At 41.2% G+C, this 12,532-nt stretch overlaps 1 protein-coding gene across 1 annotated transcript in view; it reads right to left on the reverse strand.

Moving 5' to 3' along the window:
- Nucleotides 1-10,601, reverse strand: part of LOC139411283 (SH3 and multiple ankyrin repeat domains protein 2-like) — a 162,580-nt gene extending 151,979 nt beyond the window's left edge. The window contains exons 1-2 of the mRNA XM_071157362.1: nt 10,392-10,601; nt 2,482-2,685 (exon numbers count right to left, since the gene is read on the reverse strand). Coding sequence (XP_071013463.1) covers nt 2,482-2,685; nt 10,392-10,595 — 408 coding nt within the window. The 5' untranslated portion in view covers nt 10,596-10,601. The remainder of the gene's footprint in view (nt 1-2,481; nt 2,686-10,391) is intronic.
- Nucleotides 10,602-12,532: the final 1,931 nt, after the last annotated feature.

Genomic DNA, 12,532 nt, shown 5'->3' on the forward strand with positions numbered 1-12,532 from the left:
GCCGGGTGAGGGGCCTGCAGTACCTCGTGAACTGGGAGGGGTACGGCCCGGAGGAGAGGTGCTGGGTACCGGTGGATCCATCCATGTTGAGGGATTTCCATCGCCTCCATCCGGATCGCCCTGCACCTCGTCCTCCGGGGCGACCTCAAGGCCGGTGTCGGCGCGCCTTAGTTTGTCTTTATTAGACAGCCGGCCCGCCTGGTTGTTGTGCGGGATTATTCATTGTAAACCTTCGGCTCTGTTGTAGAGGTATGTGTTAGTGCCCGGTCGTGCATTTTCAGTTGTACATTTTCATTCCCTGTGTTTGGGGCCGTTACTATTGTGAGCACCCTGTGGTGCGTTGGTGCTATTAAAGAAGCACATCATTGCACTCTCTGTCTCCTGCGTTTGACTCCACACCCACAACACCCGGAGCATTACACAACCGATTGGGGCAAACGTACTGTAAATTGAGCAATCATGTGACTAAACTGAACAAAAAGAAGAAACTGTACTATGAAACAAAGATAAATTATATAATGAAAAGAATGATAATAAAAAGCTTTGGAGCACCTTAAATGATTTTGAGCAAAAAGGCAAACTCAGCTCCATCTTTCATTGAATCAGATGACTGATTCATCACAAAACCCACCAATATTGTTTTTTTTATTGGCAAGATTAGCACATTTAGGCATGACATACAAACAACAAATTCTGAACCTACACATCAATGCATAACTGAAACAAATTATGAAAGACAAGCACTGTAATTTTGAATTCCGTAAAGTGAGTGTGGAAGAGATTAATTAATAATTGTTGTCTATCAACAAAGACAAGCCACCTGGATCTGACAACTTGGATGGAAAATGACTGAGGATGATAGCGGACGATATTGCCACTCCTATTTGCCATCTCATCAATCTAAGCCTACAGGAAGTGTGTGCCCTCAGGCCTGGAGGGAAGCAAAAGTCATTATGCGACCCAAGAATAGCAAAACACCCTTTACTGGCTCTAACACCCGAACAATCCGCCTGCTACCAACCCTCGGTGAACTTCTGGAAAAAAATTGTGTTTGACCAGATACAATGCTATTTCACAGTACACAAATTAACAATTGACTTTCAGCATGCTTATAGGGAGGGGCACTCAACATGTACAGCACTTACACAAATGACTGATGACTGGCTGATAATAAGACGACCGTGGGAGCTGTTTTGTTAGACTTCAGTGCAGCTTTTGACATTATCGATTAGAATCTGCTGCTGGAAAAAACGTATGTGTTATGGCTTTACATCTCCTGCTATATCGTGGATCTGAGAGGTACCTCTTTAATGGGAGCCTCTCCAACCTAATCCAGTTGTCTGGGCCCCTTACTTTTTCCAATCTTTACTAATGACCTGCCACTGGCACTGGGTAAAGCCTGTGTATCTACAGTATGTATGCCGATGACTCAACATTATACACGTTTGCTACCACAGCAATTGAAATCACTGAAATACTTATCAAAGAGCTGGCATGTCATAAACTAAATATGAACAAAAAAGCATTGTATTTGGGACAAACCGTTCACTAAACCCTAAACTTCAACTAAATATTGTAATGAATCATGTGGAAATTGAACAAGTTGAGCAGACTAAACTGCTTGGTGTAACCCTGGATTTTAAACTGCCATGGTCAAAACAATTGATGCAATGGAAGCGAAGATGGGGAGAGGTCTGTCCGTAATAAAGTGTTGCTCTGATTTCTTGACTTTACTATCAACTAAACAAGTCATACAGGCCCTAGTTTCGTCCCACCTGGACTACTGCTGAGTCATATGGTCAAGTGCCACAAAGAGGGACATAGGCATATTACAATGAAGAGAGAGAGTGGAGAGATATGACTCAAGTAGCGAAGTAAACTATAAAAATGTACCTTATACACGGCATATCGCATTTAATAAACCAAACTTTAAAATATGCTTATAGAAGGTAAAGTAAAAACCTTAATCGGTCCGTGCATCAATACCAGTATAGCCCTAATCTCTCCTGGCTCAAAGTAGAGATTGACTGCACCACTACTTGTCTTTGTGAAAGGTATTGACATGTTAAAAGCAACGAACTGTCTGTTTGTATGACTAGCACACAGCTTGGACAAACATGCATACTCCGCAAGACATACTACCTGGGGTCTCTTCATAGTGCCCAAGTCCAGGACAGACTCTGGAAAATGCACAATACTACACAGAGCCATGACTACATGGAACTCTATTCCACATCAAGTAACTCCTGCAAGCAATACAATCAGACTTAAAAAATGTATAAAACTACACCTTATGGAACAGCGCGGACTGCGAAGAGATACACGCATACGAACACAATTCTTCTACACACACGTATATTTTTTAATTGATTTCTAGTGTAATTATACTGCCTTGGCAGCAGCTAATGGGGATCCATAATAAATAGAAATACCACACCTTTTTAAATACATAACAACTTAAGTGATTGGCTGGCACTCTACCTCCAGAGCTGGAACTCCTTTGCTGATTGGCTGTGGGTATTCCAGGAGGAGGCGTTCCTCATCCAGGAACTTCCCATCACGTCCGTTCATGGCGGGCTGGAAGAGGCCATAGTTCAGCACATCCTTCAGACTCTGGCTCAACGTGCACAAGATCCTCTGCTTGGCAACCCACACAGTCGCGTTAGGGTTGAACCGCATACATTTCTGCGTGAGGGGTTTGGGTTGGGTTGGGAATAGGGGTTGAAAGGGGTAGGGTTAGAGAGGGGAAAAGTGAGAATCATGGTAAAAGAAAACAGGTCACAGACTTTCAGTTGTAGGCCAAGAGCCTGGGCATGAGCATTCCCAGGCAAAACCGTCACCAACATTTCCTTTACAAACACTTACAAACATTACCCTACAAACACTTATACATACAAATACTTAAAGGGATAGTTCACCCAAGTAAAAAAAAGACACATTTGTTTCCTTAACCTGTAAGCAGTCTATGGACAAGGTATGACAGCAATCTATGCTTTGGTTTAGTTCCCCTGACACTGTTTTCACATGCTAACATTTCAACATTTCTGGCACAAATCCCATTCAAGTCATGGGACCGATCTTAGAATTTTTTGGTCATCATGTCCAAATCACCCAAAAGTATCTAACATTGCTTGTGAAGCTCAACAAACTCACTTGTAGATCATTTGAAAAAATGCTAATATCATAACTTGAATGGGATTTGTGCCACAAATGCTAAAACATTAGCATGTGGAAACAGTGCCAGGGAAACTAAAGCAAAGTATGGATTGCTATCATACCTTGTCCATAGTGTCACGTTCTGACCTTAGTTCCTTTGTTGTGTCTTTGTTTTAGTATGGTCAGGGTGTGAGTTGGGTGGGTTGTCTATGTTCTTTTTTCTATCATTTGGGATTTTCTGTGTTCGGCCTGGTATGGTTCTCAATCAGAGGCAGCTGTCAATCGTTGTCCCTGATTGAGAATCATACTTCGGTAGCCTGGTTTCACTTTTGAGTTGTTGGTGTTTGTTTTCTGTTCTGTGTTTTGTTGTACCGTTCAGGACTGTTCGTTTGTCGTGTATTGTTTTTGTTTCAGTATTCATTCTTTATTAAATTACAATGAATACTTACCACGCTGCACCTTGGTCCTCTCTTTCTCCCGACGACAACCGTTACACATAGACTGCTTTCAGGGTAAGGAAACCAATATAATTTTGTAATTTGGGTGAACTATCCCTTTAAAAAACATTGCCCATACAAACACATTTCCCACATCTTCTCTAAGGGCCACAACCTCAGCTATGGCGCAGGTACAGCATGACAGTCACACCACACCACCCAACTGACCCCTCTCCTGCACCCAGCCAGATTACATCCGAGCTGAACAAACAAACAATACAGCAGCATCTGCCAGACCTGGCTGAATCAGAGAGGATTATGGGCCACGGCCGTGGCATTCAGTGTTTGTTTGTTTGTTTGTTTGTGTGTGTGTGTGTGTGTGCGTGTGTGTGTGTGCGTGTGTGTTTACCTCTGGATCTGCTGCTCAACTGGTGATAGTGGACCTGTGCCTGTGATAAAGACTGAGGCTGATGAACACTCTGAACTCTACCCATAACACCCCCTGGCTGGCAGCGAGTAGGTGAGGAGGAGATGGAGGGATGGAGAGAAGGATAATGTACAGGAACAGATGCCTGGCATCTGTCAGTGGAGAGATAATGGGCTGTTTCCACCTGGCTGAGGACCATTCCAACAGTACAGTATGTTACTTCGCTAGTAAATCTCCCATCATGTTACATTATGCTCCAGCTTCATCATGAGTGCATCTCAGAACAGTAAATCGAAAGGTTAAGTTTCAGGAGAAACTTTGTTATGTGGTCCTGTGTGGCTCAGTTGGTAGAACATGGCACTTGCAACCCCAGGGTTGTGGGTTCAAATCAAAAATCAAAACAAAAAAATCCCACAAGTTCGATTCCCACGAGAGACCAGTACCAAAAAAGTATGAAAATGTATAAACTCAATACTGTGTCGCTCTGGATAAGATTAATGCTAAATGACAAACATGTAATGAAACAGGGGAAACTTTATGAAATAGTGAAGTAGCTATTTGAAAGCCTCTCTGACAGTGAAATGGCTGAAATGGGTTTGAAGTGCAACTCGAGCAGGGGTGGTAAAGGGATGGAAGAAGAGAAAGAAAAAACAGAGGCTGTTTGTCACTGGGAAATACATCAACATACATGTAATCCTCTCTTCAATTCTAAGGGCTTAATTGGGATGGGAAACATGTGTTTGTTTACATTGCCAAAACAAGTGTAATAGACAAACAACAGTGAAATAAACAACAAAAAATGTACAGTAAACATTACACTCACAAAAGATCCAAAAGAATAGAGACATTTCACATGTCATATTATCGCTATATACAGTGTTGAAATGATGTGGAAGTACAAAAGAGAAAATAAATAAACATAAATATGGGTTGTTTTTACAATGGTGTTTGTTCTTCACTGGTTGCCTTTCTCTCTCTCTCTCTCTCTCTCTCTCTCTCTCTCTCTCTCTCTCTCTCTCTCTCTCTCAGACACGATAACACACACACAGCCCACTGATGTTACAGCTACAGTCACCAAGCGGTAAACCGATCTAACGAAATCCTCCAGTGCCCACCACAAGCCCATTCTAATATAATGAGTCAATTATGACTCAAAATTAACGAATGGTAATTCAACCTAATAAATAAGTTAAATCATTTGAATATATATGAGAGAGGAGGAACAGTTCATCCCAGTACTTTGATTTATTCAACACTATAGAGTACAAAACCGCCTCCTTTCAGAAGCTCTTATGTGGGTGGTCTTGTACTGTACTGTACTTATGTGGGTGGTCTTGTACTGTACTGTACTTATGTGGGTTGTCTTGTACTGTAAGTTAATTACATCACAATTGCATCAGGCTCAGATGTAGGTCAACACAAGTTGACCCCAAAGATTTCCACCCACTATGTGGCCCACTCACCCCCTACCATAAACCATCCCCTCTATACCTATCCCTAACCATAAAGAGTCATAACCGTTCCATAGTTGAACAACATGTTTCCCATTTATAGGAATGAACAAAGAGATAGAGACAAGATCAAGAGGAGAGACAGAGGGAGAAAGGGAGACAAAGAAACAGTTTAGAAGGGAGACAAAGAGACTAACAAAGAAAAAGTGAGAGATGGACATACTGTAAAAGCAAGAGAGTGTGGAGTAGTGGAGGGACATAAAAACAGTTGTTCATTGTAGCTGATCTCTCTCTCTCTCCAATTCAAAGGGGCTTTATTGGCATGGGAAACATGTATTTACATTGCCAACGCAAGTGAACTTAACAATAAACAAAAGTGAGAAGACACAAAACACTAACAAAAAATATTATAATTTAACAGTAAATATTGCACTCAATAAGGTTTAAAAAATATAAAGACATTCAAATATTGGTAGTATTTACAATGTTGTTTGTGTTCCACTAGTGTGCTGTGATTGCAAACTGCAGTATTTAGCCTAACAGATATGGGAGTTTACAGTGCATTCGGAAAGTATTCAGACCCCTTGTATTTGAGGTGTTTTTCCCATTCTTCTCTGCAGATCCTCTCAAGCTCTGTCAGGTTGGATTGGGAGTGTCACTGCACAGCGATTTTCAGGACTCTCCAGAAATGTTTGATCGGGTCCAAGTCCGGAATCTGCCTGGGCCACTCAAAGACATTCAGAGACTTGTCCCAAAGCCACTCCTGCTTTGTCTTGGCTATGTGCTTAGAGTTGTTGCAATGTTGGAAGGTGAACCTTCGCCCCAGTCTGAAGTCCTTAGCACTCTGGATTAAGGTTTCATCAAGAATCTCTCTGCACTTTGCTCTGTTCATCTTTCACTCGTCTCCCAGTCCCTGCCGCTGGTGCAAGGCGTGATGCTTGGCATTCAGGCCAAAGTGTTCAATCTTGGTTTCATCAGAAACCTCCCCCTCCACAGGGGAGATGGGAGAACAACTGTTTGATTTGTTTTCAAATTCTTTCTGGTCTGTGTGATTTGTGGGAAATATATATCTCTAATGTGGTCATACATTTGTTAGGATAGGAAGGGCAGTTCAGTTTCCACCTCATTTTGTGGGCAGTGGGCACATGGCCTGTCTTCTCTCGAAAGCCAGGTCTGATGTGTGACCCTATCATGTGGTAACCTCTCTCAATAGCAAGGCTATTCTCACTGAGTCTGCACATGGTCAAGTATTTTCTTAATTTTGGCAAAGTCACAGTGAACAGGTATTCCGCAGTATAACTCAGGTTCATAGGCGCATGATAACAGCATACAATAGCTGTACGATTGACAGGGGGCATTCAGGGGAGATAGAGGGACATAAATTAGGTTATTTACATTATGACTGCCAATGCCCTTGGGACAATGTACACTTGCAGCAGCACTACGACAACTCAGTAACACAATGGTAGGGATTATATGAGCAGGGCTCGGGACACTGATAAGTGTGGTCTTATCAGTGTGGTCTGGATGTAGGTCCTCTTGGTGTGGGTCCTCTCGGCGTGGGTCCTCTAGGTGCAGGTGGGGGGCCTTGCTGGTCTGGGCGGGCTGTCCGATGCTCTGTTGCTCCTGTGTGAGGTGCTGGGGCTGCTTTTGTGGGCAATGTCTTTCAGGGTCCTTGAAAAAGTAGGGACTGCTGGTTTGTAGAGGTGGACCTGGTCATAAAGGCTGTTCAAGTTCAGGATGGGGTACGGTGGGCCAGGTAAACATTTGTTTTTTGTCACGACTCCTACCGAAGGTGGCTCCCCTTCCTGTTCGGGTGGCGCTCGGCGCTCGTCGTCACCGGCCTACTAGCTGCCACTGATCCCCCCCCCCCCTTGTCTGTTTATAAGTTACACCTGTGTTTCGTTAGGTTAATTAGTTGGGCTTTATTATCCAGCCGGGCCGCCTGCTGGGTGTGCGGTATTGTTTTATGTGTACTCTTGTGCAAGCCTGTAAGTCACAGTTTTATGTGTACGTGTGTTGTTCGGGACTGTTTAGTTCGCCTGTGTTTTGGGGCATTTGTTTGAGTGGCGTCGTTTTCACCTGTGTGGTGAATAAAGAAGTAGCTCAACTCTGAACTCTCTGTTTCCTGCGTCTGACTTCTTCCTCCACTATACCCCGGGCATTACAGTTTTGAGGCACAGTCATGGGAAATGCTTGAGTTTACCCTCTGTATGGTACCAGGGTGAACGTCTTTCGAAGTAGCAGGGTGGCGATAACCACTTGTGCGTTGGGGAAAGTGAAAGAAGCTTTTTCAATCACTCCCTTGAGTGCTGTGGCCACCCTTTCCTGCTGTGCACACACTCGCTCTCTCTCTATCAATTCCTAGCCTAATGCTTGCCTTTTATCCTGCCTGCCAAGGAAATTCTCAAATGCATCAAAGGAATACCCACTATTCTGGACACATAGTCTGTTACGGAGAACTATTACAATTCACATTGCTGTGGTACAATAACAATAAAAAACACTTAGCCACTAAATAAATAAAAAATATTCACAATTCGACAACAATATGCCTTAGGACTAGGGACTCAAGACAAATAAACTCACTTTTTTATATAGCAAATTCCTTCCAAATAAATGTAGTTCAGTGTTTCACATACATACATATTATTTACAATGAATTTGTATGACATATGAAATATCTATTACATAATTATGATGAATATTGAAAGGAATATACATTCACACGTCACTGGAACCCCCCAAATACTTTGACCAACAAATATCATCTAAAAACTCAATCTATCTGCTTTGAAAGCCACCAACATTCAATAGCACTACTAGATCCATGAGATACCAGTTTGAAATGTCATCATATAATGTCATGTGTTATGAATGCGTGGGATTTAACATACAGTGAGATTTAAAGATGAACAATCCAATGTAATCTAAGTTCATGTGTTATGTCATGCTTCCTATGACAGTGTGGGTTCAACTAAGGGTTTGGACGTACAGTTAGCCTTAAAAAATCATTCAATTCAATATGCAATCAATCTCTCTGCTCATGTACTGTATATCACTTCCATCTCCCTACCCCACTACTTTCATTGGACCAGTAGAAGAGCTAATGCCTACATTGATTAAAAAATGTATAATAATAATTCAACTTTATTTTTTAACAGGGGAGTCCCATTGAGACCAATATCTCTTTTGGGTAAATCCATTTGAATTCAGTTACTTTTTGAGAGCACCCCTTTTGATTTGAACAAACTTTCCATACATGTTTGCCCATTGTAGAAGTACTCAGAAAGTTACTTTTTGGACCTGAATTCCAAAACACGCAAGAGATAAAGGTGCTCAAAGTTGACCTACTTTGCATAACCCACCATACCGGAAGACATCCATGTCTTCATGACTGGAAAAGGTAAACGGTGGAGATGTATATAATTTAAAAGCTTACAAATAGGGCTGTCCAAACTATCTTTTTTTTATGTCGTTTTTTTCATTTAAAAGTAAATTATCTAAAAATGAGCAAACTCTTTTTTTTGTTTGTGGCATATGTTGTAGCTTAAAACCTATTTGACATAGTTTGAGGTTTTTGTGTTGTGCCCGCTATCGGTTGAGACACAACATGCTTTTGAATACAGGGTGGGTGTCATGTTTTGGCTAATAAATGTACAAAAATGATACCCACACTGTGTTCAAGAGCATGTTGTGTCTCAACCGATGGCGGCCACAACACAAAAATGTCAGAAGATGAAAAGTATGGTCTAAGCTACAACATATGCGAATATGAAAAAAATCTAAGTGGATGTTTTTAGATAATTGACGTTGAAGGTAAAACAAATAATTACTTATGTTTCAAGACAATAGTTTGACAACCCTGTTGATAAGCTTTTGAATGATATCAAACTCAACCATTTCTATTTCCCAGTGTTGAAAAATGGGTCAACTTTGAGCACCTTTATCTCTTGAAGTTTGGGGCATTCAGGTCCAAAAAGTCACTTTCCAACCACTTTATGGGCAAACATGTATGGATTATTTATTTTTTATCAAAAGGGATGCTGTCAAAAAGAGATTGATTTCAAATAAGCAGCAAATAAGGAGTTAGTGACAGAATTACATACATCAAAGGAGGGCGCACAAGAAATGCAAAAATACAAAAACACAACTAGAATTAAGCAGATATTAAGCAGAACTGGCTTCAAATGCTATTTGAAACCTTTAAAATACTTTTAGCGTTTGCTTTAAACTGCCCGGAGTGTCAGACTTTTTATTTGATATTTGTGCAACTATTCTGTTGGTTTCATTGCAACAGGCATGTCAATCAATCCCAGCTTAAGTATTTGAAATTATTTAAAATTGTATTTGAACCCAGGTCTGGTAATAAGAGAGGAATGGGGAGCGATATGCATGTCCCCATAAATTTGTGAGATACACACACCCCACTGCCTTATTTTTTCTATTACGAAACAAGGGTTGATAGAAGCTTCCCTTAGATGAAAAAGTCTATACGTCAACGCCCACAGATCGTTCACACTGTGTGTGTTCTCCACCAGGCGAAAGGATGCAACACAGCCAGGATAATGGATGGCCAGAGCTGGCTTAAAACAAAGGTTTTATACCAAAGGGAAATGAGAGAAGTTAACAAGTGTAATCTAAGACTTTATCACTTGAACTTCTTTAAAAACCCTTTGAGTCAGTCTATGAGTCTATGATTAAACAGTTCTATCCTTTAAAAAGAAAAATGGGTGTAAAAAACCCTCCAAAGGTACATCAAACATTTCTTTCTGACTCAAATTAACATACAACTCCGTTGTACGTTCCTGAGTAAATATAGGCAAGCATACACACACACACACACCCACACACGCACACACCCACACCCACACACACACACACACGCACGAACACGCGCAAACACACACACACACTCACTGTCTGCTGCAGGTCGGGGATGAGGACGCGGACAACCAGGGAGTGAGTGTGTATGTCGTCCATGCGTCTTGAGGTCGGCTCAGCGGTGGCTCTTATGGTCTCGTAGATGGTCTCCTCACGGGAGCTGTCAGAGGCGGAGTCCACGGAGTAGTCAGAACAACTCTGGGCCATCTCATCCTCACTGGACGTGGGACTCCGGGGCATAGTCAGTAGGCCAGACGAATTCAGCTTTGGAGGAGTAGAAAACTATGAGTAAACAACTTAGAAAAAACAACTTTGAGACGAATCCTACATTTGAACTTAGTCTCTCTCCCATTGACATCAATACATGACTAAGTGAAAATATGACGTTAGAAGATAAGCTCTAATATAAGCTCTAATAATGCTCTATATACAGTGGTTCCTCCTTTAAAAGTTGCGAGTTTGCACTTAGAGGTACCCAGCGTCACGGCTTCATTGCTCCAGACAACCACAAGGAGGAGTTAGAGCACTCATTATGCATTTGGGTCCCAAGGGTTTTATATGACCAATCATCAAGTGGTTCCAATTACAAATTTTGCCTCGAGCCACCCTTGCCTTGTGGTGTTCTTCAACAAAGATGGCTGACAAAACATTACGGTGGAACCAGATGTAAGTTGTTATAACGTCATAATGAGTCAAGCAAAAACATTACAATTGAGAGAAATATGTTAGTTAATGTAGAGACAAACGTTTGTGCATATTTTTTTGTCATAAAGTTCATTTACGAAAATCGCTATTTAGCAAGTTATCTGACTGGCTAACATTAGCCAGCTAGCTAGTGTTAGGTGAATTAATTTGTAATTCGTGTTGTTTAATGTTTTAGGGACTCCTGAGAAAACAAGCAAACCAGGCTGTCGTCTTGTGAAACAGTGGATGTAAAGAATCTAGCTAGCTAAAGCATTTACTGCAAATTGAATGTACAATTGTGTAAGCTTGCCTTGCAATGCAGCTGAAGTAACAAAGCTAGCTAACTATTTACTTGCTTATTGTGTCGTGGAGAATACAAATAACTGTATGCCTATGGATGTGTAGCTAGCTACAGTATGTAGCCGATCTGTGTATGAGCCCTAAAACGTTAGGTTCTGAACTAATATTCATACCAATCTATGAACCTCAGCTATCATAGCTGTTGTATCAACTTCAAGTCTGAATGGCATGAATGAAGCCTATGGTTAGAGTAGAATATAATAATTTTATTGTGCCAAGGATGCAAGTCCTATACACATGTACTGTAGTTATTACCACGCATGAGATTCCCACATTGTAGCCTGTACATTGAATATTTTCACTGATCATGTACACTTCCTCTGCAAATAAAGGTGCAGTTCAGGTATGAATCTATTGAGACATTCTTATTCAGTCATATCAAACTGTGTGTCTGCATGTATGTATTACAATTATACACTTCCAACAGTGTTTACTAATCCTGCTCCTGGGACATCAATGATTACACATTGTAACTATGCAATAGACTATAAACATGATTGATTTGTAAGTCATACATACAGAAAAAAAACTATGCATATCTGAGGCCACAGGATAGTATTTCAATGAGATACTTAATTTCAACCAGGGGAGAATGTGAAACGCTTTATTGAAATAAGTTCATTATCCAGGTGTTATAAATACATAAATTCAGCATAATTATGATAATTGTAATATTATAAATACAAGTCAATCTGTACTTCAATGCACATATGACGTGCATTATGAAACGAGGAAGAAAGATGAGGTGGGGAGAGAGGTGTAGAAGACAGAGAGGGAAAGAGGTAAGAACAGCGGCAGACAGCATATGATTCATGAATTACAGTGCTACCCTAATATTCTCTCAGTTCATCACACTTGCGGTGTCTCCTAACCAGCCTTGGGCCCCCAGTTGGCCCGAAGGTTATCGTAAGGGTGGGTGAGGTGGCGATGACAAGACTGGCTTCCTCTCTCAAAACATACCTGCAGATGGAGAGCATGATTAAGCCTTGTTTTTTTTTACTCTAACACAGTCAGTCATCTTAAATCAGGCGTTGAATTGCAAAACTGACCTTGGATCATTAACTCTGGTACTACTACATCTCTGTCTGTATTTCAATGTAAAGCATCTCTTTAATAATACTTCCTGTTGACCC

This window comes from Oncorhynchus clarkii, chromosome 6, assembly GCF_045791955.1.
Source record: "Oncorhynchus clarkii lewisi isolate Uvic-CL-2024 chromosome 6, UVic_Ocla_1.0, whole genome shotgun sequence".
In the NCBI taxonomy this organism is placed as follows: domain Eukaryota; kingdom Metazoa; phylum Chordata; class Actinopteri; order Salmoniformes; family Salmonidae; genus Oncorhynchus; species Oncorhynchus clarkii.